General features: G+C 39.3%; 1 protein-coding gene across 4 annotated transcripts in view; it reads right to left on the bottom strand.

Moving 5' to 3' along the window:
• Positions 1–25878, bottom strand: part of HECTD4 (HECT domain E3 ubiquitin protein ligase 4) — a 73968-nt gene that overhangs the window by 20668 nt on the left and 27422 nt on the right. The window contains exons 14-50 of one of the 4 annotated variants that reach the window (XM_054082583.1): positions 24786–24856; positions 23997–24102; positions 23266–23386; positions 22711–22839; positions 21401–21525; positions 20178–20331; positions 19791–19891; positions 18552–18750; positions 16999–17145; positions 15685–15789; positions 14727–14890; positions 13711–13944; positions 13287–13479; positions 13012–13116; positions 12843–12931; positions 12436–12611; positions 11836–11971; positions 11549–11690; positions 11280–11446; positions 10679–10825; positions 10177–10361; positions 9576–9729; positions 8971–9251; positions 8465–8654; positions 7250–7331; positions 6424–6626; positions 6108–6243; positions 5272–5454; positions 4833–5003; positions 4262–4431; positions 3724–3839; positions 2661–2764; positions 2217–2378; positions 1949–2097; positions 1599–1678; positions 1309–1472; positions 199–436 (exon numbers count right to left, since the gene is read on the bottom strand). In XM_054082583.1, the coding sequence (XP_053938558.1) occupies positions 199–436; positions 1309–1472; positions 1599–1678; positions 1949–2097; positions 2217–2378; positions 2661–2764; positions 3724–3839; positions 4262–4431; positions 4833–5003; positions 5272–5454; positions 6108–6243; positions 6424–6626; positions 7250–7331; positions 8465–8654; positions 8971–9251; positions 9576–9729; positions 10177–10361; positions 10679–10825; positions 11280–11446; positions 11549–11690; positions 11836–11971; positions 12436–12611; positions 12843–12931; positions 13012–13116; positions 13287–13479; positions 13711–13944; positions 14727–14890; positions 15685–15789; positions 16999–17145; positions 18552–18750; positions 19791–19891; positions 20178–20331; positions 21401–21525; positions 22711–22839; positions 23266–23386; positions 23997–24102; positions 24786–24856 (5579 nt within the window). The remainder of the gene's footprint in view (positions 1–198; positions 437–1308; positions 1473–1598; positions 1679–1948; positions 2098–2216; positions 2379–2660; positions 2765–3723; positions 3840–4261; positions 4432–4832; positions 5004–5271; positions 5455–6107; positions 6244–6423; positions 6627–7249; positions 7332–8464; positions 8655–8970; positions 9252–9575; positions 9730–10176; positions 10362–10678; positions 10826–11279; positions 11447–11548; positions 11691–11835; positions 11972–12435; positions 12612–12842; positions 12932–13011; positions 13117–13286; positions 13480–13710; positions 13945–14726; positions 14891–15684; positions 15790–16998; positions 17146–18551; positions 18751–19790; positions 19892–20177; positions 20332–21400; positions 21526–22710; positions 22840–23265; positions 23387–23996; positions 24103–24785; positions 24857–25878) is intronic. The other 3 variants (XM_054082585.1, XM_054082584.1, XM_054082586.1) reach the window with 3 other exon arrangements.

Raw genomic sequence — 25878 nt, 5'->3', positions numbered from 1 at the left:
CATAAAGGAAGATCAAAGTAATAATTTTTTAATTCTTTGTCTAAGATCAAACAAGCACGTATCTGACAATGTGTGTTGTACTGCTTTACCTAAACAGGCAGTACCTAAGGACTGGAGCCAGGAGGAGCTTAAACCCTATTTAACTGACTGAAATTTCTCCTAAAAAAAGTTTGTAAAAAACATTAATTATCACTTTACGTTGTTGAGTCCTGGCAATGGCAACAATTCTACAAGGAGGCCCGTGGGTCCCAGGATCAGAGGCTATGCTGGTGCCAGCATCGTTATCGCTATCTGAAGCCATGGCAAAAGGCAACGCTTCAAAGTTGGCACTTATTTCTTCGGCGAGGTCAATGCACAGATCAGCAGCGTTCCTGTGAGCTTGGCCTTCAGCATAGGCAAACTGGCGAGATCCAAAGTTAGCGCGGACCTTTGTGTTCTGCAAGATAAAAGCATTAAGATGAGCTGTAGGTTGTTTTGATCGTTCTCTTTAGCTGAGTTTTAAAAAGAGGAAAGGGATGAGCTGATCACATCATGCCGTATGGTTTTTCCAGCATCACTAGCTGTAAGACTGGAATGCAGCAGGGAAAGTATTAAGTTTCTAAACACAAACTTTGAACTTTCCTTTTTTCAAGCTTCAAGATACAGCACACTTCGCTACCATACTTTGAAGCAAGGTCACTGCTGGGAAGGAATACTAGCAGAAGGGCTACTAACACAGGATAATGCCATCCCATCAAGCCAACTGCACGTTACTGTCCTAATCTGCAGAAAAATGTCAAAATAATGACAAAACATACAGGAACATGAGAAGGGCAACAGAGTACCTTATCCCACCTCCACAAAGGTAAAAATTATCACTCTACTTTTTTGTAGATAGGTAAAGAGGCTCAATGCTTTCACAGAACCATAGAATAATTTGGGTTGGAAGGGATCTTAAAGTCCATCCACGGGCAGGGACACTTCCCACTGAATCACGTTGCTCAAAGCCCCATCCAACCTGGCCCTGAACATCTCCAGGGATGGGGCAGCCACAGCCTCCCTGGGCAACCTAGGTCAGTGCTTCCCCACCTTCATGGTGAAGAATTTCTTCCTAATGTCTAATCCAAACCTTCCCCTTTCCAATTTAAATCCATTCTCCCCATTCCTATCACTCCATACCCTTGTAAAAATTCCCTCCCCAGCTTTCTTTTACGACTCCATCAGGTACTGCAAGGCTGCAATAAGGTCTTCCTGGAGCCTTTCTATATAAGGTTTTCAATATTTCTGAAAGGATATATCTCAAGCAATATATTTCTGTTAAAAGCTTGCCTTTTTCTGAATGTGGACAACTGGCCACATTCCACCAGAGACATCTTCTAAATAGGGCCCAAGTCGCTGCCCACAATATGTAAAATAAACTCTGCCTTTAGCTGGCTGCCCTGGAGGGGGTGGAGTTCCTTCTGTTCTTTCCCATCCAATTCCTGCTACATCACCTGCAGAAAAATACAAACACCAAAAGCAGAACATGAATTTAATCTGTTTGCTCAGCCACAGTTTCCCTTACATTTAGGGGATTTTCTGATTTACCAGATAAGCAAGTTAGTGGTACTCCTACGTACCAGGAGAGAGAGTCACATCCAGTCTAACACTCTTCCACTGCAGCAAGCTGGAGCCATTGTAGTGCACTGCTCGCCCATTGCTAAGATGTAACACAAGAAGATGATTAAAGCATGCACTGAAACAAATAAGGACTACGATTCGCCACCTGCTGAAGTCTGGGTAGCTGCAGTAACGACAAAAGGCAACCCAACGCTTTTGCTTCAGTAAGGAGACATTCTAATTCACCATTTTAACATTTCAATTAAAACTTGTCTGTTGCCTACCACAATGTGCTCGCCATACTCCTCCTTAAGGAGCATACAAATGCACAGAGCAAGACTGTGATTTTTTATGTACATCTCCAACGTACTTGTGAAAAAGGCAGGTGCCTACTGGGTTTGTCCAAGCACCATCCCGTTTTTCAGCTTCTGTAGCAAATCCAAATGAAACTATTGGTCCAGTGTCATCATCTGTATCTCCATAGGAAACGATTTCAATTTCCCAGTAGAATGATGGTGCCTAGAAATAAAAACAATCATATTTTTTAAAAAAAAAGTTTACAAAACATGGGTAAAATAGAAAAGATTTTACCTTTTTCTTGCACTACTGAATATGAAATCGTATAGTCGTGTTCTTACCTGTACTGGAACTGGTGAAGTGGCATAGATAAATGTGCCCCGAGGAAGTCCTCCACCTGCGCTAGGATCAGCCAAAAAGGTCACAGCTGCGAGATGCGATGAAAACATGCATGCTCGCACAGGGGGAAATACTCTCGATGGGCTCCAAGTGATTTCTTTGGGCTACAAGCAAGAACAGAGTATTTTATTCTACCAATTACAGTTGAAATCACCCACTGAAATCTAACGATCCATTCTTTGATCAAGTGCACATTTAATGCAACACATGCAACTACCATATCTACAATTACAACAAATCACACCCTGTTACAGAAATTCAGACTAATTAAGTGTTTAAATAAGCACCCAACTGGTTTGCCTCCAGCACCACAGGCAGACCCTCTGCACTGGGTGGCTGGTTTCATCTGCAAGGGGCAGAAGACTCAGCACTGTTTCTGTGCTCACCTGCCTCCTGTCTGCTTGGAGTGGAGGAGGGGGAGGTCGAGCACAGTCACGATATAACATTCGTAACCTTTCACACTGCATTTCTACAACAAGAAGCCTCTCCCCTGCAACAACAAACCAAAGCAAGTCATGAGTTTCCAAGCAAATGTAGTTACTTCAGCCCAACAACTTTAATATCCAGTAAAAAAAAGCAAATAGGACACCTGCGTTTTAAGAGATCTCATAAAAAAGTCTCACCCAATCAACAAAATTAAGGACAAAATCTACTGTATACAAGCAATTATATTTCTTTGGTTAACAAAGACATTGTTAACCCAATCAACAATCAACAAAATTAAGGACAAAATCTACTGTATACAAGCAATTATATTTCTTTGGTTAACAAAGACATTGCTATCTGAATTAAGATATAAAGTTCATTTTAGTGAGCAAGTTTATAACCCAGCAAAAGCAGGAAGTCAAAAGAATTTATGCCTGCTGTCAAAAAATCAGTACGCTCCCTTTTTCCACTGGAAGTTGTGCTGAAATCCACTTGGTTCCTATCCTAACATTCTTCGCTTCAGCCGCTCTTCTGACTCTGACACATGCCTAAAACTTGACCTTGAACTAAGACTCCTGCCAGGTCCACTGCTTATCCTTAAACAAGAGCAATGGATATAAGATGGAACATAAGAAAGCACTATAAAAAATAGCAGAAGAGTCTTAAAAAGAAAACATAAATGATAACGCCAAGGAATACAGAGGAGGTTACGCTGGAAGCAAGAGAAGTGGAGTGGGTTCAGAAGCTTAGCAGAAGAGAGTTAGTCCCTGGATTTGCACCTTCTGTGACACACCGGATAATCTAGTTCAGGCCTAAACTTTATCCCTAATGGTTTAAACAATTTAGTCCAGTTCTTAGCTACTCTTACACTGTCAGCCCTGCAGCTGTGACAAGACGTGCTGCACTGTGCTAGCTATCAGACTGCAAACAGCTGGAAAAGAACACGCTGAAGTAGTTTTAAAAGCCATTACATCTCTGAACTGAATACAACAATGAAGCTGCAAGAACACACTGAATACCTACCAGGGCTGCACTCCTGTGCTACCAAATTAAGAACTTCTACAGCAGCTGGACACTGTTGAATGAACTCTTCACAGAATGAGCTGTCTTCTAACAGCTGAGCCATCACCAGGCACGCTCTTAATGGAAAAACAGTATTTTAAAAGCATTACACAAGTGTACGCTGAATTCAAAGTTGTCTTTACATGTATTGAAATCAAGACTGTTTTAAAAGACAGCATGCTGACTGCTCTATTTCTTTGCTGGGTTGCTTTGCTGTCCGTTAGAACTTCCACAATGACAGCTCTCCTCTTCTTCATAACAATTACTTATACGAAGCAGTTGCTTAATGCATTATCAGTGTTACAGGAGGCACTGTATTTTGCTGCTCATTTTAACAACCCTCAATGTACTTAAGGAAGCAAACTAGAATTTTTGCCTTGTCCCCTGCTCTCATACCAATACCCACAGAGGAAGAAAGCAAGAACACATGCAGTTTTCTTGAACACCTGTGTACAGTATCAAAAGAGACTGAGGGGCTGTCCAGAACCCAACAACTCACCTGGTTCTTATTTCAGCAAGAAGCCGGACCACTGCCATTACTGGAGTTGAGCCATCTCCTGTTGCAGGAAGTGAGGTGTGAATAGATAGACTTCCCTCCTGAGGAAGCAACATGGACTGGACTGCCTGTACTACCTTCTCAGTAATGGACAGTTTATGAAGAGGCAATGCCTGATGGTGGGGGGGCATGGTAAAAAGTTAAATTCAAGTAGTTAGTTTCTAAGAAATGAGGGTGTTTTATTACCTGGAGTTAATTCTCATTTTGTACTATCACAAAACCAGCACCAAACACCAGTTAAAGAAAAGCAAAACCAGAAACAAAGTCTAACAAAACCAATACAATATGCAATGGAACATCTTTAAGCATCAAAAGATGAATATCCACGCTACTTGAACGAGAACTTAAATATTGATATTATTAAGATATGTTTCAAATAATGAGGCAAACTTTACAAATAACGTTTACTCAAAGATGAAACAGACTTTTTACAAGTTGGATTAATTGCCAATATGCTGTGACAAAAGAAATAATAGATATTATACTTAATATTGGAATCTTAAAACTACCGTACCTCAGATCTTGGAACACAGAGCCTAGACAATGGAATAGTTAATGTGTCTGACGCTTGTGAGGTTTTTCTACCGTCTATACTGGTAGGTGGAAATTTGACCGTTGCTATACCTTCTTGTTCATTAATAGAGGCCACAACTCCAATGCTTCCTGCTATTCCTTTACCTAAAACCTACAACCAAGGAAGGGCTGTGTAAGGTTTAAGGCTTTACACACAAGAAACAGAGAGTGTTTGACACCACTCCACCAACTCAACACACAATTAGAGCTGGGTATTTTAGGAGAAGGGAATAACACACAAAAGCAGTCTCCATAACTGAACCTGCTTCACAACTGCAGGCAACCTGCACACTGCGTCACAAGTATGCCAACGCCGGTAAAACATTGTCAAAAGCGCCAGTCCTCATTTAAGAGACAAAATGTGAATGGCGCCGAATTACCTGAACTTCAGAACCTATTTTAATAGTCTCCTTAAAGCCACCCAGAGCACAAAGGGCAGCTACTGCCTGTCGAGCAATTCTTTGAAGTTTAGCAAGTTTCCTTCCACTGCTACTCCCGTTCTCCAAAATACTCTCTGCATATTTCCCGAGTTGCGGAATGTACATCAGAGCCCGAGACAGAACCTGAAGACAGAAGCAAAAATACCAGATAATGACTTCAAAGCACAATTCAAACAAAAAGCAATACCCTGTGCCTCTAGCCCACACAGAATCTTAGATGAATTATTTTTGTTCTTGAAGAGAATTATATAATTCAGAACATTCCAAGTTCTTTGAAGTGTGAACACCAAAGGCAGTTTCATTCCCAAATAACTTAGAATCAGAATTTTTATAATCTTAGCAAGTCTTCACTTAAGGATTTAGCCTAAGCAACACATACAGGATTCTGAGAAACATAAAAGCTGTACTTTTCAGTCAACACTTTCGACCCTCAGAGTTCAGTGCAAAGAGGACTGACTAGCAGAGGTAGAATAACTACATGGCAAAGGCAAGATAACTCCCTGAACAAACAGTATTATTAATTAGTAAAAAGAGCACCAGGTGAATGACAACACACACTAACACTGGATAATTTTGTATTTATTCCACCCTAAGATGTCAGACAGACACCCCCTTCTAGAAAGGGCTGCTTCTATGCAGTTACACATCCCAGTTTGAAGTGTTAGAAGTAGTAAATTGGAGAGGAGTACCTTAGGAAATTGCCAATAATTAAGTTCTCTTAACTAGTCCATACACGCTTGGTGCAGAACTTGACACTTAATTTTCTGTTAGCTTACTTTTTCAGCAGTGGTCGTCCATATCTGAGCTGCATTTGATTCTGGTGCCATCAACAAGCTATGCAGCAAAGCGATCACCTCTGCTGCCATGCTGTTTGCAACATGACCACTAATGAATGGCCTCACAGGATCCGTCCTGAACAGAAGGAGAAAACAATCAGCCCATTAATTTCAAAATAAGAAAAGGAAAAGCTTCAGCTGTTAACACTGCTTAAAAATGGAAGTTTATGAACATCCCAGATTACCTTCTAGAGCACCACAAATGCTGGTATACAGAAAAACAGTCTTGATTGTAGCTATAGACTCAGTGACCTACCTGGCAAGCTCAGAATTTCTCTCCCTGCAAATAGATGTTTGCGCAGTCTTCTTTTTGTCCCCAGTGGACAATCCACTAGTAGTTTCTGGATTGACGGTTTCGATGGGTGGCCCAACACTAACTATTAGACCAGACTGTGCCCACTTGGTTGCCTTCCGAAGGGCTGCAGCAGCTTCTTCTGTAATAACTTCACAGCAGCCACTCTGAAAATAAGATTGTTGTACAAGAGACAAATACTAACATTAGCTCTATTCGGCCACAACATGTGATGCATTTAACTCGCCTCCCTCTGCGTAGGTAAAAGTACTGAGAACAGATCAAGTCATCCTCTGGTGTGTGTATTAGTCACAGACACAAGAAAAACCTTACTGTTGTTTTTTCTCATCTACAAGAGATCAGAGATCAATGCAGAGTCACTGCTTTTAGTATTCCATTCTGGCCTTAACAGTACAGTTTCACTCCTCTGATCAAAAAGCCACAAGCGAGTACTTCTGAGGCAAATACTCGAGAACATGTCTGAAAATATATATAACTTCATGTAAGTCTGCGATTTAAGATTCACACTATGTGCATTAAACACTTCAGGAAAGAGAATAATTAAGTGGCTTACACATGATCTGCAGTAGTTAAAGGAAGCACGAGTTGAAATTGTTTTTCATCATTTACCCCTGTATTTCCATTAATAACTACAGAATGCTAACATTATTGATGCTATCTTTCTGAACAGTCCTGCAAATTAAACAACATTTAATTGAGGATTTACATCTGTAAAAAACAAGAATTCTGACTGGATGTTCAATAATTCTTTAGGTATTCCTTTTCTTACTTTTGTCATATCTCGATCCATTTTCACCACTTTCTCCATATTGGCTCCTGTTCCCAGTCGGAATGGACGACCTTCTGAGCTACTATTAAAGCAAAAATAAAACACATTAGCTTTGCTTTCATTGGTAGAAAATGAATGAAACAGCTGAACTACACGGTCCAATTTAATATATTATGTGTCTTTTTAAATGACTTGAAAGCAACCCTTTCAATGGGATGGCTCAACAGTAACAGGAATACTTGATAGCTATGGACATACCCAATTGTGCTGCGATTTACAAAGAGATCTCAGTACTAATGAACATAGTTATTTGCATAGCAATTTAACCCTTTCCTCCTCAAAAAGAAGCAACATTATATTGGCTCTTACTGAACACAAATGCCTGAGGGTTAAGTAAACCTTTCACCTAAGAACACTCAACAGCTGTAAGATTTAGAATATTTTTTAGGGCATGGATTCAACACCAACTTGGAGTTGGAGAAAATGGTACAAAGCGCAAGAGGTGATAATGTTGGCTGTTTGAAACTCAGCGATTTCAAAATCCAGGTAGGTAGTAAGAAAACTAAAGAAGCTGTAATAGTAAATTACTATCCAGCATATGCATTACTAAAAGCAATGCTTTTAAAACCATTTTGCTTTGATAGTTCTATTTGTTAGCCCTGTGTAGTCTGTAATCATCTAACAAGACATGTTCATTTTTTCTGTTGGAGCATCATTTAAGCAGCTGATTTTTCATGTGATTGTCTTCTGACAGATTAACATGTTTTTATGTTCCTTTGGTAGTGGCTCACATAGCTCCTAAAGAAGCCAAAACCAAAACTTCATAGTTCGCATCTCTCTCCTCCTTTCATATATCTGTACACTCTACCCAGTTCCAGCTTTGCTGCTCTCATCATTATTAGTCTGCTACAAAAACAGACCTCTAAGTCCAGGAAGCAGTGGATTTAGATTCTTTCTGCTGCTGCCCCACCAATAATTCCATACAGTGATGTAGATTTTTATCCAGGTAACAGTACACCAAGCATCAGCCCTATAAACCATTTTCATATTATCTTGTTATTTTGCCAGTAAACACAACAAATTGAGAAAACATTTTGCTTTCCCATTTACTGTGATGTCTAGGATGCATTTTTCTACAGCTGTAGCACTAAACAAAGATGGGGAATGGATTTGGCTAAATTGGTTGCTAATTTGAATACTGCGAGTTGAGATTACCTGAGTAACGGCTGAAGGACTTCGTGGGATGACTGGTCTTCCCGCTTATGAATAAAAATAGAAAGTTTACCATCCACTGCCTCGCTTTCCTCTCCAGGATCTTTATCACCTTTTATGGAGTTTTTAGGGCTGGCTTTGGCCAAAGTAGTATCCGGCTCAGAGGCAGTTGGAGAAAGAACTGTCTGGCATCCTTGAAGTAGAAAGGAAAAAAAAATCAAACCAAAGAAAAACACACAATCATCAGCTCCATCAACAAACTTTCTTGCCCTTGAAACTAATGTTCACACACCTGAGATGTATCTAAAACATCACTGTGACACACACTTCAGTCTGAGAGCAGTTAAATTGAGAGGCAGATGGAAGGTCACAGAGTTTTCCTCTTTCAACGCTGACATATCATATACCTTTTCCTACTTGAGCTTTGCACCGATACAAAAGCTCCTTGCAGAAATAGGACTTGCTGGGCAGTTTCTCATATTAGCATGATGCCAAAAAGATGCTGGTACCTGGTACTACATAATCTGCCAGCTTTGCCAACAGCAGAGAAGCAATCTTGGAGGCTGGGTCACTGGGATCATCCTGCTCACTGTTCAGAGATGGTACAGAATAACTCCAAGGAGGCAATTCCACATTTCCACAGTCCTCAACACTCATGAGAGGTAGTGCAGCACGACACAACTGGAGGATTATAAGGACCAACTTTGGAGAAGGACGCTGATCCAAGAGAAGTGAAAGAAGCTTGGACACACAGGCTGGCTGGCTCAAGATTGCTTTACCTATGTGACTCCTGAAAGGGAAAAACACAGGTAACTGCTGTTTGGGAAAAAAAAAGACTGTTTGATGATGCTCTTGAAGTGAAAGCCAAATTAATGTATAATTTACAAGATGTAATTAAAAAATACAGTGTCTGACAAAACCTTATGTGCAGCAGTTCTTAATAACCTGATAGCACTGATTAAACGCTAAGTGCCAGATTACAATCAAGTTTTAGAATGGATGTGAAAGTTGACTTCACTACAGTTAAAAAAAAAAAAAATAAATAAAAAATCAAGAAGAACCCTCTCCTCCTTTCACTCATAGAAAAGAATACTCCAAAGACAAGGCCTAGTACCTTGACAGATCATTAAGAAGACTGAGAACATCTTGAAGCGCATCATTTCCTGCAGCTTGATTACCACAACACTCGGTAGCTCGTGCAAGGTGGTTGGTAAGAAGGCTGGAGACTTGACGAGCCAGACCAGAGTGAACAGCTTCTGTTGAACCACCTTTAAAAGTAATGCAAGAATACACAATTGTAATAAACAAAAACGAATGGACACATCTACCAAAACCTGACACAACATCTATGACCCATTAGGCAATAGTCACATGTCTACAAATTTATGTATGTTACGGGTGAATCCTAACCGAGGAAAAAGGCATAAATGATTGTTCACGGTCTCTGGGTTCTCTGGTTATGTCTAGAAAGAACTAAGTGGCAGACTTGACATTATCTACAACATAAACACTCCCATGAGAAGGAAGAAAGCTCGAATTAAAAAAAAAACAAGAAAACCAACTTATTTGCGTATCCACTTGTGTGTTCTAATGAACTCAAACAGTATTCAAGTCATGGTGAGTGAATGCCCTATTTTAAATACTTCTACACCACTTCTCGGGCACTTGCATGATTCCACCACACACAGCAGAAATATAGCTGGCAGTGCTCCTACCTTCCTCTTTCTCCCATTCCACACAGCGGTTGGCCAGCACCTGGAAGGCAGCCCAAGCCATGGTGGCCACTTTCTGTTTCTTAGTTTGTTTTTCATTTGAGCTGGATTCTGTCTGGCTGCTTAAACTGCAAAGTCGGTCCATAAGTTGCACCAGGCCACTACGTACCAAACACTTCTCTTCACTCCTGTATGAGAACAGAAATCCAGACTTAAGTAACTTGTTAGTCGCTAACAAACAGAATGAAAATCCAGAGCCTGCTGTTAACTCAGGAATTAATTACTTCACTTGGCAGAAAGACGGTTCTGTGTGTCCCTCGCCCTCCCCAGACAAAATTCTGTATTCTGAGGAAATTCAACAGGACGTTCTCAGATACTACTCGTTATGAGGAAAGGGAGTGCATGTATACAACATAAGGCAAAGCCATAATTCTCCTTAAGACAAAGCCTCATAAGGACACCTGTGGATGCCCTCCTCCCCTTTCTGAAAGAAATACTTCCATACCTTGTGTAAGGTATCGTGCATAAGAGGCCAATGCTATTTGCACAAGCAATGGGGTAACGAGCACACAGCGAGACCACAGATGTCATAGTCTCTCCAAAAGCTTCCTGGACTTGTTCTACCATCCCGCCACACGTGAGCTCTTCAATTCTGTTGGTAGTTAAGATATTTAAATGGTAGGCCTTCTAGGGTAAATAAAATCAACAAATTCCCAACTACAGCTTGAAAAAAAATGAAAACAAATAAGCACAAATTAAGATTTACCCAAGGAAGACTGAATAGCAAAACTGCAAGTTGCAATGTTTTAAGATGGAATATATGCAAACAGGACAGTATGGTAGTTTTACCTCAGACACGATTGAGAGAGTACGATACCCTACATATCTGGGGACACGTCATCCAGTATGAAAGGGAAGATCATCTACTGCCAAATAAAGGCTTTCCCTAGAAGTTTATCTTTTCACACCACAAGGGCCAAAAAAAAGTGGTTGTTGCAAGCTTAGTTCTGCAAACTTGAGCTGTCCTAGCTTTTCTTTACACAAACCAATTTACTATCTTCTACACAAACTGAAACATTTAATAGTTTTCAGAGACATAAACAAACCTTGGTCCTCCCTGAAGTACCATGGTCACTGGGCCTACAAGATGTGTCACGCCACCAACCCGAACAGCTGCCGTCAGCAACTCTCTCATATGCACCAAGGCTTGCTTCCTCGTATTCCCACGCCGCCACCGCGTCTGAGCAGCCAGCAGAAAACTGCTGCTGGATACCTACGGGATTGTGTTTGCTTTTGTTAATGAGACACAAACAAGACACCTCCCTTCTATGTGAAGGTTTGAATTTGAAACGATTTAGCACTGAAAAGGACATACCGCTTGGTCAGGATTTGTTCCAATGAAAGCGAACAGTTGCCCCAGTAAGACACTGTATGTGGGTTTATCTTTGCTATCCTCAAAGGTCAGTGACTGCAGAAGAGTGAAAGAGCTGCTTCTATGGCTTGTAACGTGGCGGCGCCTACAAGAATACAGGATAATTACACCTGGCAGCAGTAAGTTGATCCAATGAAAAAAGTGTGCTATGTTTGCATAATTTATGATGATTTTAAACAACACAGGTCACATTATTGTAAAACAGCTTAGTGGAATAAACCTTTGTATACCTTTGACTTGATCTAGCAAACTCGATATCTTCATTACCGATCATTTCTAAGTCCGATGGTGCTGACATGCTGCGAAGGAAGACGGGCTGGCGGACTGCATGAGAGATCACTTTTGTTTCAGATGCTGATTTACAGGCTGCAATATCATACAATATGAAAGAACATCAATCCTGGTGTAGGTTATTTAAAACGAGTTTTAAAATCACTGTGGATGTTCCACCGAAAGCTATAACACAAAGTGGGGAAAATACAGTCTAAGCAAGAACTTGTGTCTCAGTTCTGAGGACTTCCTTGTCTTCAGGTATCGTTTCAAGTTAGTTTTGCTTTGATTAGGTTAACCATTTTTTTCACAGTAATTCAGGAGACCAAAGTTAATATCCCACATAGTATTATTACTTAGACCTTAATTTATCATCATCATAATGCCAATCAGAAAACAAAACTCAACTTCATTTAGCATAAAATTTATTTGATTTGAAAAAGAAAAAAAAAAGGTTTTATTTTAAGTGAAAGAGGGAAAATAAGAGAAAAGGAATAAAATGTTATCTTTAGGGAAAAAAAAGAAGAAAGCAAGTACAATACTGGTGATGAGATCGATACCTGGAGTCTCTGCAGGGGTACCAGATATACTTCTTGTGATGCCAGACTGTGCTGCAATAGTGACGTGTAGTAACAGCTCTGCTCTGTTCATCAAGCTCTTAACTAATGCTTTTGTTTTTGCTAGAGGATGAGAGGTCTTCTGTATCAGTGAATTCACCTCTTGAAAAAACTTCTCCCTAAGGTTATGAAAGAAAAGGACAAGAAGCAAACACGATTATGTTATAATGTCTTCTGAAACAAAGTGTTACTGTAAGAAAGGTTATATTTTAAAGAAGACATAAACATTGACTATCCTATGCCATCAAAGCAGAAAGCAGAAAGATTTAAAGAACTAAATAAGCGCTTTGTTAACAAGTAGCTGTTTAAATACCTTGCCTGACTAAAATACCCCACAGCCAGCTACTAACCTTAATGCCAGGACCACATTCTCAAGATCGCTTCCATCAAAAGAAACTTCTTTCATTGAACACAGAAGTTCCAGTTCTTTCATCTTGCTCTAAAAGTCAAGAAGAAGGATGAGCATGGATTGTGAGAGCAGCACAAAGCATGAGTATGCACAGCAGCCACAATGCTTACCTCATTGAAGTGATAATCATAAAAGAATGGGACATTGTTCTCCAGCTTCCCATGCATGGCATCATCTACCTCATTCTGCCACTTCTGCTCCAGCTCAGCCACACTCTAATAAAGGGACAGAAATAACACTTATGGCGGTTGTTAATCTTTTAGGAGTAGAAGAGATCTTGAGAGAAGATATTAGAGTACATTTTGTATTTCCTTGCTTCTAAAATGCTGTTAATACACCTTTTTCTTAAAAAAGTGTCTGTTTCTTCATGGATTTTTATTTTTACCTGCAATTGTCTCTCCATGGCATTTAGCTTCTTAAAGGTCTCTCCCATAATTTTACAAAGTAAATCATATTCTTCAGCATGTTCTTCCTGATACTGGAAGTTTATCAGGGACTGGAGCGCATCAACCAAATTCAAATGTTTAATCACACACGAAACTACCATCTCCTCCATCACTTCTGGCTGAATCACTTCCCTAGGGTTATAGGAAAAGCCAAACTCATTAACCAAGAATAGCGGATAAACTTTGACATTCATATTTACAAATATACTAGATTAAAACAAGTATTTACAGAATATTATATGCATGCCATCATACCTGATAGCCATGTGGCATCCTTACCATTGTTTTCGCTTACTTTGGCACCAAACATTTCAAAAAATAAAAGGCAAGTTAGAAAACCAGAGCAAAATAATGACTGCTTACTTTATACTAGGTCTAAATTGAGGTCGAGCACGTCCTGAAATTTCCCTGAGCTTTATCATGATTCCTGGAGGCAGCCTGATCCTAGGCAGGTCAAAATAGTGTCCAACAGGAGGCACTAGAACATCAGAAGGATATGTAAATTCTCTATCTTCATCTATAGTAAGAGGCAACGGAGAAGGACTTGGTGTAAGAGCTGGAGATATTACACCGTTAGCTTCCACCTGCCATTGGCACCTGGAAAAATAAATAACAACAGATGAAAAGAATGATTTGTTTTTAAATATTTTCTTTTTCCCAACTCTTCCCTCTCATTCAGAAAGGCACATTAGTCAACACCACATTACAAAGACAGACTACCTATCAACATACTTAAGTGTGGCTTGTACCAAGAGCAGCCCAATCCTCCTTTACTCAACTCTAAAGAAAACCTCTATTCTATTGAATTTTTCCTTAGTTTCAGGCAACGTTGAACTGCTGAACAAACCGTGCATGAAAACTTATCAAAACAACCACCTTAAAACAGCACTTCTGCTATGATGACAGTCTGAGAGAGTTGGGGTGGTTAAGCCTGGAGAAGGCTCCAGGGAGACCTGATAGCAGCCTCCAGTACCTGAAGGGGCTACAAGAAAGCTTGGGAGGGACTTGGTACAATAAGTATAGTAATAGGATGGGGGGAATGGATTTAAATTGGAAAGGCGAAGATTTAGATTAGACATCAGCAAGGAATTCTTCATGATGACGGCAGTGAGGCGGTGGCCCAGGTTGCCCAGAAAAGTGGTGGCTACCCCATCCCTGGAGGTGTTCAAGGCCAGGTTGGATGGGGCTCTGAGTAACCTGATCCAGTGGGAGGTGTCCCTGCTCATGGCAAGGGGTGGAACTGGATGGGCTTTAAGGTCCCTTCCAACCCAACCCATTCCATGATTCTAAAACACCAGACTTAACACAATTACAAACATCAGATTCCCTCAGAAAAACATCCACACAGCAACTTGGATAAACTTTTTTCTTTTTTTTACCTTTGTAATAGTTTTGATCTCAAGAGCTCCTGACAGGTTTCTTCATCTTTGGTAATTTCTGGTCCATTGTATAATATTCGCAGCATAGAACAAGCTAACACAGAGAGGCCAAGTGCCAGGTCCACTAAGAACGGCAAACCTCCTGACACATCCTCTGAAGACTCCTGCAGCAGGAATAGAGACAAGATGCACACAATCAACTGTGAAGTCCTTTCCAATGTATTTCAAGACAGGAAATTTTTATATATAATTTTTATATACTATATATATTTATATCACGTCTCTTATATAGAGATATATTGTAAAAATGTTGTGACAATTTAAAGCAATACATAAGAACAGCTCAAGACAAGAAAAGGACTTAAACACTATTTTCCTGAACCAAAAAAAAGAAAAGAAAAGGTTGAGTTATTTTTGGTTTAGTCATTTTGTGGCCTGCAGACCCCTCATCTCACAGACCTAGTCCTACGTTCCCAGTAGTAGGATTCAAGCTTCCTTTTGTTTGATCCCAGTGCCCCTCCCCTCTCTTCTTTAAAGGCTGGAATCATTATTCCCTTATTAAATCTCTGATTTCCAGGTTGTTACAAAATACCCATCTCTTCAAAGAAATCCTGATCTACAAGCAGCAAGAGATATTAAAGTGACTCCACCCAAGCCCAGTCCCAATACGAGATACATGAGACGTATTTAGTAATAACTATATGACCTTATATACTCTAAGGTGTATAACTTATATACCGTGAGCAGGTTACGGAGCGTACCACAGGGCACCTCGAGCTAAGGAAGCCAAGCATGTCCAACTTAGCTACTTTACTAAAAAAATACATAAGCTATTACTTTTTTCAATTTCAGAAGTTAATGCCTAACTACGAAGACATTTCTACTCGATCCGAAGTAGGTAACAGACAGAAGACAAACTGAAGCTGAACCTATCCCACGGAATCTGCTGTTTGAGTACCTGTGCGCGAACAGTGCAAGCAAAGCCCCACATAGCTTTGTCTGGAGTGTTGTGCTCGCGGCCACTCCGCATTTCAAAGGAGAAGGTGACTGTATCTCCTTCCACCTTAAAATTTTGATGAGGAGGAGGGAAAAAAAACAAAAAGAAGAAGATACATTTAAAAACTAAGGCAAGCAAACGGGCTTTTTATACAAGTGCTTATTTTATGGATTAATGCTTTTAATGACAGTTATCTAGGTATTATTTTTATCTCCAATTATATAGTCTGATTTAAGATTCTTCCCTTTTTGTAATGCTACCTTTTAATGGACAGTTTGATTTTCATTTTGCTGCTGGGTAACTATAGTAAAACCAAAAAACACTGGAGCTGCAGAATCAAAAGCAGAATTTATCAGTCTCTGTTACTTGGCCTTGACTTTCATCAAAACTTTCATTACTTGTCTGCAAAAAAGCATGTGATAACCCACAGTTCTCTTCCTGAAGGGAGACAGACAAGCTCTTCAAGGAGAAGAATGTCAACACTATCAGTCAGAAGACTTTGCTAAAACAGCAGCAAAAAGCTATATCCGAAAAAATCAATGAACTCCATTAATTGGGAACAATGGAGTGCTCGTCTGAAACTGATGGTTGGACTTGATCTTAAGATATCTTTTCCAACCTAAATGATCCTATGATTCTAAATTACCTTCCAATTTATTACTTCTTAATTTTTCTTTTTGAAGTTCTTTTTTATTAGACATCTAAGCCGACTTTTAGCGTGGGACAATGCAGCAGCACAAATATCTAAGACCCTCCCCATACTGCATACAATGAGGGAACATACTGTAAAATTCTTAAAATACTGAAGTTTCAAGAAGTTTGAGGGATTTTTCAGTCACAGCTTTACTGTAAAAGCCAACACAAAGGGTTGGTAAGCTGCTATGTTTACTACTTGTTATATTTGTGGGCTACTGTTAAAAAAGTGCAAGTGAGCCCAAAGACCTTAAGAAAATAGGCACGGCCTCAGCCTGTGCACACGTCCCTCCTGGGAAGAGGCTCTTGTGAGAAATGCAGTGCCATCAGGGCACTGAAACGCACCAATAATGAATTCCATAAGACATAACAAAACAAGGTAAACGCGAGGAGAAGCATCACACGTAACATACAACCAAAGTTACTCCCCAAGGACATTACAGCCCACTTAAGAAGCGATTGCATCATAGGGAACTGCACACTTAAAAGCTTGGACTTCACTGCTATAAGGGTTAAAGTGGACTCGACAGTTTCCAAAGGGGATTTTTCTATGTGAAATATTGTTGGATTATAATACTGTACCTTTACTAAGTCTTTCGGCCAACCAGTTCCTAAGACACTACGGCTGCCATATCCCAGTGTATTGCCTCCATACTCAGCAACCTTCCTACTGTTTGTGTTAGGACCAGCATAGATCACCAACTTCAAAACATAAAATACACTGTTAGACTGTAAGAGAAAAACAAGAAAATCTAATAATAATAATAATACTTAGCACTTACACCGCGCTTTATATTTTCAAAGCGCTTTATCAACATTAACAAATCCTCACAACAGCCCTGTGAGGTGGGTAGGCAAGTATTATTATCCCCATTTTACAGATGGGGAAACTGAGGCAGAGAGGAAATTGAGCAACTTGCCCCCAAGGTCACACAGCCTTAAGTCAGCAGTGGAACTGGGAGCAGAAGTCAAGAGAAATCCTAACTCCCAGTCCATATGCTGAGCTAATCGGAACATATTCCCTCTCCGCTAATAAACGGATTGATCCTGCTCCCATCAAAGTTATTTTGTCAGTGACTTCAGTGGGAATGCGATGAGGCCCAAAGTTTTCTGGAGAAGTTTAACCAGTAATGGGTAACATGGATATTAAAAACGCTTATAAATAACTAATGGGAGTGACTATGGCAGGACTTGCTCTATGTCGAAGAATATAGGGCAACAATCAGTAAGCAGTGCAAGTAGCATTCTGATTATAAAAAATAAATAAGTGCTCTTAATCGTGTTCTTGAAATTTAAAGTACTTGTTCATATTCATCCATGCGAACAAGCCACTCAGCATCACGGAAAAAAGAGTAAACTTTCCAGTTGTGCCCACTTTAAATAAACTGTGCTGATCTACAAAACTGTCTGCTAGATTAAAATTTGAGATACAAGAAAAACTGAACAACAGCAAAAATGAGAAGGAAGTCAAACTGACAATCTCAGCCATCATGACGTGAACTTAAAAATTAAAGAGTTGGTATGAAAATTGGGGTGTGGTACCCAAAACACATACACTCACACCCCCTGTCCAGCTCTGCATCCTACTGGACTTCTCCTGTTAAATAATTCCCACTTCTTATAACTTTTGAGGACATTTCCTAAATACAGAGCCTAACTCTTAAGAAAAGATCCTCCTAACTGGTAGGTTTTAAACATTGAGACCATCTCTGGCTACTACATTCTGGAACAATACACAAGAAGAATTAAGCATATACTCTTTTTGGATTGTTTCTTTGAGAATAACAGGAATTAAAGATGAATAATTTATCTTCATCTTCCTGTCTTTTCATGTCAACAACTCGTTGCACATTTTCTATCATTTAGCTAAGTCTAGTCTTAAGATGAAACTCAAGAATTCTTTCCACACATGAAATAACCTCTGCATCCCTGCACTTAACAGCCTTGAAGTAAGCAGATCATGACATTAGAGTGCGTACCAATAAGCTCCTATCAATAAAAACCTCCTGCATTATCTTGATGCAGGATGGAAATAAGGCACCACAAAAGACAAGGGGCAGAAGGATGAAAATGGGATGTGCTGCCGACAGGAATATATATACATATAAAGAAATTCTGAGCTGGCCCTTGCTTACCTTATCATAATCATATTGTGAAGAACATCTGTTGTCAAATCTAAGATATAAACAGCGGGCTCCTGGAATATGTACAGTTTCTTTAAATTTATAGTTATCCCTGACAGGATGAACTGTTTCTACAGTCTTCCCAGCAGCCCAGGGAGCAGGGATCTTCAAACCCGTAAGAAAACCTGGTTCTTCTTTCTCTTCCAGCATTCTGAAATAGCAGTGAAAAAATCAGTCCTAAAACTCAACACGCAGATTTTAACGATATAGTCAGACATCAAACCATAAAATCACCTGTTAGTGCTGACACACAAGGACACAGAAGTATTGACTCTTAATTTTAGGCGTAACTGTATTGAGAGAACACGCAGAACTTAAACTGCATGAACTCCATACATTGGAAATAACCGTGTTCATCTCTAATCTGTAAAATCTGAACTTTTCTGCTTTCTTCTTTCCAAATTATGAGAAACAAGCTATGCAGAACCATAAAAAAGGAAATGGTACTGTATTTGGATTCTAATACACAAGTGGTAGCATAACACGCACCTTCCCTCCCAGGACAGCAACTAAAACTGATTCTACAGTCATAAAACAATATTACTCATATTTTGCTGAAACTTAACAATTGCAAGAGAACTGAAAATAAATTCTTCAGAGTTTTCAACAGTATATTGAACATTACCCAAGCTGTTCAGCACTACAAATTCTTCAACACTGCATGTACATATGATAAGCATTTTTTATTCAATTTAGCTGTGTTTGTTTCCAAGCAGAAGCTGTTTAACCTTGAGCTGAGACACAGGATTTAAATGCAGGACTTAAAATAGTGATATTTCTCTACGTATATTAAACCATTTAATATCTTTCTAAAGGTTTTAATACTGTATCTCAGGCTGCCAGAATAATTTACATTTTCTCATGATGGTCTTCCTTAGCCTAATTTATTCTAAGAGGAACATTTAGAATTAATTCCTAATGCTTCAGGTGAGGGAGAAATCAAAACAAACCATATCCTGTGCAAACAGCCTGAAGATATTAATAATTTAATTCTATATGCAAAAAAATTCAGAACTAATTGCTTTTTTATAAAATCTTCTATATCTGTAAGACAGTCTTAAAAACCATTAGAGCTATGCCTCAGAAAGAAAAAGATTGCTGCTTTAAGGTTTGCCCCACAGCAACGGTCAAATGAACAGTACAGCTAAGATATTTTATCCCACAGAAAGGCTCAGATGCAAAGAAAATCACCTCTCGTCAGGCAGTAGCTTCCCTTTCTGGTCTGATGCAGCACCAGGGGAAATGTTCAGTTCTGAGAAAACTGGAGACTGAGTTTTAAGCAGCAGTGCAGTCTGTGGCAGAAAATATACAGTGTTAGAATCATCTAAACAGGAAATAGTTTTACTATATTAACCATCACATTATATGCTGTTATTGACAGTAAATCATTCCTTAGTAGATCTTGCACCAAGTCAAATTTAATATTCAGCATTATCAGCTTTTGTAGGTGTTGAGCAATTGTTAAACTATGATCTGTGGATCGCTCACTGCAGAAATTTTACAAAGATCTACAGCACCGTAGAACATATATGCCATCTTTTTTTCCTTTGTTGACAACTGCTCTCACAAAGGCCATACCTGACTCGTGTATAGAACCAGCTGCACCAGCTGAGGCATGAGGGCATCAGCCATGGTTAGAGTTTGCAGATTTGGATGCATTAGAGACGTCAGGAGGACAGGAAGCAGGTGACCAAGCATAGTGGCTTTTGTAATTTGTTCCAAGCCTTTTAATCTATAAGAAGAGTCAAGGTTTACAGTGTAACGACTATTTTCATAGAGCATCTCTACTATTTTTAGTCATCTGTTTAATCTTGTAACAGACTGTATAAGCAGGCAATTCAAAATTCAGCAAAGAATGTTCGCATTGCACTACCCTACCCCCACAAAAATCCCCTTAGGATCTTGAAAACATTACAATTTCTCCAAAGCATTAACATCTTGGTATTTGTTGTCAATTCTTACCAAACAAGGACAGACCAGGAGACGGTAAATCATGAGTTTAATAATTACTTAGAAAATTATAAGCTCCCATGAGCACGGGAGAAGAGCCCAGATCAAACACCAATGTGTTTGTTCAGTTCGTATATCAGGCTCCTAGGACAAAAAGCTCAAAGCACTTGAAAAGAATCTGTATCTATGAAAGTGTATTTGAGCACGAAACCCATCTGAAAACATCTCAAAGGAATTGTGTATTGGCAATAAACAAAACTAATCTTACAGGCACAGAAAAGCATGGAAACTGAAACCTGAAACACAACTGGGAGACGGAGCTGTTGAGCTAGCAAAAAGGTTCACAGCTTATGTTTCATACCATTCCCAACATATATTTTTAAGTAAGGGGAGACAGGGAAGGGCCCATGGCAGGGGAGTTGGAACTGGATGATCTTTAAGGTTCCTTCCAACCCAAACCATTCTATGATTCTATGTTTCTATGAAAATATCCAGTCCAGCTGCTAAAGATGTAATTGTCTGGTATTTCAAAATAAAAGAATTGCCCTGGCTTACAGGAATACTTCCAGCTGACTATTAAATACCACATGCTGCTCATAAAACCCCTCGTAACTGCCTAAAACCTCACCAGGCTGAAGTTTCTATAGATTATCAAGCTATTAGTACTGACATGGAGCGTTCGATTCTAAATTCTTCACAAGGTAAGCTCTAAGCAAATGCTACAGTAAGAAACAGCTCCTACAAATTCAAGGCTCTAGTATGAGGTTATAAAGAATAAGGAATGCAAACCGTGCTTGTACAAGAAGCCACAAAAAGCAAGTTTACTGTTAGCAGACTCATGCTTGCCTTACCTTTGCTCTCTATCAGGAATGTCACTGTTTATTAGTGCTGTAGTGACTTGTTGCAGCATTTCTAGGACTTCATCACATCCTGTTAGAATTTGCGTAGCAAGAGACAAAATGCTGGTCTTGAGCTCCTAGGTACGAAAGAGTTATAGGATACTTAAATTCTTATAGAATAGAAAACCAGGACAACAGAACAAAAGGATGGATTTCCAAATTAAAATAATGATAATGTGACCTGGCAGGCCTGCAGCAGTAGATTCATCCAAGACTTAAATTTGATTAATGCTAAGCCCCAAAGTGCTGGGAGAAACTAGGTGCATGTTTTACAGGATGCACAGTTTCTAGAGGGAAGGAATCCCCACGTCCAGCACAGGAGAGAGAGCTGTTAGCCAGCCAAGGTACAGCATTGGTGACAGAATGTCCTAGCAGGTATGAGGATCACTGCAGAGAGAGAAACTGAACAATGAAAACATGGGTGAATAGCAAGACAAGAAAAGTACTACAATATTTAACATTTACTGAATGAACCTGAACAAATAACTTTCAACCACAGCAGATCACAAACACATAAAGTCCCAAACAACAGCAGATAAAACCAACTTAAACAATACCAGAAATTCAGGTCGATACCATTACAGAATTGTTACTATTACAAAAAGCGCTGTGACAAGACAACGCGTATGCTGGGACAAATCTGGGTTCCGCGAGTTCATTCAAGACTGGTCCAGCACCAATAAGAAATGACATCATTTTAATAAACTTCATACCAACAAAACAACTGCTGTCCACAAACCTCGCCCTCTAAGTTTCCTTGCCACAAACACTATTCACGCTATCTCAGACAACAGATGCAGGTGGTTCTACATAAGCTTTGTAGTTAAAACTGCGCAAAAGCAGAAGAAAGGCAAACAAGAAAACCCTTTCCTATTTAAATTTGAAAAATATCTTTTTCAAGGACCATGTGAATGATTTAGGAAAAAAAAAAAGTAGGGGATAATGCATCCAGAAAGCATTTCTGGCAGGTGAGTTCTCTTACTAGCACGTATTAATTAAAATATATTTTAAACCTCATTATATACATATTTAGGAAGGAAGTGTCTGCTCTCACCGACAACGTAGAAGCTACGATGGAATTCTGAACACAAAACAATTGCAAACTTTCACTGGAGAATGGAAAAAAAAAACTGTCTACAGTAATTTAACTACACCAAGAGGAAAAGAACTAACAAAAGTGTAAGTAGAATGCATTGCAGAAACAAGAGGTGTCACAGGAACACTGACTGTAGAGTCATACTAGAATAAAACTTGGTGTTTACCTGTACCTTCAATGTCTCTCCCTGCAAGGAGCTGTCACTGTCATCATTTTCATCAGGTTTAATCAAAATAGTGTTACTGAGGAGGTGGTTCTGTACAGCCATCAGATACCGCAAACACGAAGATGCAGCCTTTAACATAAATAAGTACACTTTACATTATCTAAACTCTTTAATCAACCTTGATTCAGGCCACTCCTGTACTTTGAAATATAAAAGAGGGAGCAAGTTAAGGGAGAAGACAAAAGCGAAAAAATACTTTCCCTTGATCAGAAATTTGGTTTGTTCATTTAACACAAGCTTATTAATACACATTAAGAAAAGAAACTGGCTGCAAAACACTGAATTTTGAAAAATAACTTGCAAAACATATAAAGAAGCTGTACCATTTTATACAAGAATGTAACATTACAGCATAAGCATGAGACATTCCTTTCCTGTGTTTGTTAAGACACAACTACAGAAGTTTCACCTCTATATACTCAGTGAACTTGATGGATTGAAGGTTGAAAAGAAGCCAAAGGCAAATATACTTCTATCAAAATACATTTTACTTACAGGCACAGTTGAAAGAAGCCTTTGAAAATCATCTTTAGACACAGTTTGGCACTTGGTGATTAAGACACAAGATTCTCGGACAACAATCTTGAGAATGTAGTGCAACAGCTCATCATTCAGTCTTCAAAAATGCAAGAAAGAAATGTTAATAGTCTAATTACAGTGTATTTTGTATAGCTCAACTCAAAAGCCTCTGCAAACTGTATCACAAACTATGAGAAATCAAAACAAATCTGTTCAACCTCAGAGACTCCGACACAAAGAAAACCAAGGCTGAAATGTTTAACTACAATCAGTGCAACAGTGATTCCCTACGCTGCACTGGTAGATGTTTATGACTTCTAATGACTCCTAAAGATTCCTCTCAACTTGAACGGGTACTTGAGATTGACATTTTTGCTGCTGAAAAGCCACCTAATGTAGCAATACAGAGAGCAATGTCATAATATCATACATATGAATTATCATCCCCATTTATCATATACATGGTAAGCAGCAGGGAATCCCCAGTTGTGTTCAGAAGGCTCCAAAGTCTCCCTTAAAATGTCAAATCTCTCTCTCCTGTGCTAATGAAATCCTATCCACTACGGACACAAAGACAGCATTTCAGGTCACGCTGCCAGCAAGATAAACAAGCAATTTCAGCAGAACTTTATGCAAGTTGACCTAAAGCAAATAACAGAAACATACATTGCAAACAGGAGGAGGGGGAGCATATTGTTGCATTTTACCTATAATGATCATCATCTTCACTTCCAAATCTGTTGTTCTGAAGTTGTTCAGCTAAATTAGTCAGGATAACGTCACGAAGTTGAGAGAGACCACTGTTTCTCTCTCCTAAAACAGAATGCAGAAACTTTTGCAAAACAGCATTTTACAGAATTAATTTCTTTTTATTTCCGCCGATACCTTGCTTAATATTTTTCACTTCTCAGTAATCACTACATTTACAGTGTAACCTAATTCCCTGTTGATATTACAGCCTGTTGAAACTTACTCTGTACACTGCACCATTTTAAATTCCAAAGACTTTGACGCACAAACACACTCCTATGAAGTAACACATTACTGTGCATCAGCTGCTTCTAAGTTCAGGCTCTCATCTAATGCTGAATGCAAGCAGATTACGACTAGCACTACCTCTGGTTACTGTGTAATTGTCCTGGGTAACACTAACTCTAGCCAGAACTTCCAAAATACAACCTGGACAAGAAGCATCACTCATAGGAACACAAGAGAATCCTTTTCAATGCCCAACAGCTGCCTGATTGAGACAAGTTTTCCTTTTCTACACCTAACACACACTTCACCATGCAGCCATTCTGAAGGTAGCTTCAAATTTGAAACATTCCATAGAATGGAATTGCACCAAATTTGAAACATTTCCCAGAATAGGGTGGGATTAAAGCAGACTTGTGCTCAATATCCTCAACTGTTCCCCCTCTGGGGCAGAGAAGTATTTTCACTTTTTGTTTTCAATTACAAAACCACATTCCTGCACATCAATAAGACGTTCTCACCTTCAGTTAAGACCAGTTTCAATAAATTATTGATTTCTGCTTCTCCAGGATACAGGATATTTAAACCAGAGCTAGAGAAAAAAACACAACCATGTATTACTTAAAGTATTTGAAAGTCAACAACATAATTTCGATGGACACATGAAAAATGGCATCACAGAATCTCAGCTTAGTATCTGATGTAACATTTAGAATGACTACGTAACAGCTTCTTCCAATTTAAAAAAGGCATTCTCCGTATCTTAACGTTTATATTAGTCAAATTAAGCAGCTGTGCTCTCTAGAAATCACTTATAATCAACTACATGTCATTGTTTAGGTCTCAGAGCTTCTTTTGGAGCTACTTGCTTACCCTGAGAAGCTCACATTAATCACCTGTATATATGACAGCACAATCGTTTTTAATAAACAGAGAACGACTCAACTCTGGTGACGGGGTAAGAGCTGTGGCTGCTCTGTGGCAAGAACAATGGCAAATGCAAGTAATCAAGAAGTTATTACTGTTACAGTTTTATACCTGAAGACCGGCTCCTTATAGAAGATGTAGTTTAAGCTACACAGAAGATTCTAGAACTCTCATTTTGGGAACAATGCAACTGTGCATAAATATCCTAGTGGAGATAATTTCCAGTCTAACTTGTGATGAACTTTGACCTTTCTACATGAATTACCACATCAAGTTAGAACACTGCGATAACTTAAAAGGACTGCTTCGTGACTGCCTGAAGTATTGAAACTATTACGCAGACTTTTTCTTCTAAAATAACGCTCTCATAGAAATGAAAATTGGTGTGGTTTTCAGTGTCACACTGAGAGCAGAGATCATTGCAGCTTCCCCTCGCCTCTGGCTCACGCTGATCAACTTGTGATACAAACATCATGATAAGTTTTACATTGCAAGCCAAGTTGGAGGTTTCCATTGGTATCGGAACACCTCAACGAGAAAACAGGAGGGAGGAGATATTGCCTAATCCCTATGATTTTCTTTTTTTTACAAGCCATTGGAGGATACAGAGTTGAAGAAGGGAAAAATGCAGCAGCTGCCCATACAGTTGACGGGATACACATTTCCCTGTGAAAAAGCAAGACTTTA

This window comes from Cuculus canorus, chromosome 17, assembly GCF_017976375.1.
Source record: "Cuculus canorus isolate bCucCan1 chromosome 17, bCucCan1.pri, whole genome shotgun sequence".
NCBI classification, from domain to species: Eukaryota; Metazoa; Chordata; class Aves; order Cuculiformes; family Cuculidae; genus Cuculus; species Cuculus canorus.
This window is presented reverse-complemented; position numbering and strand designations above follow the sequence as displayed.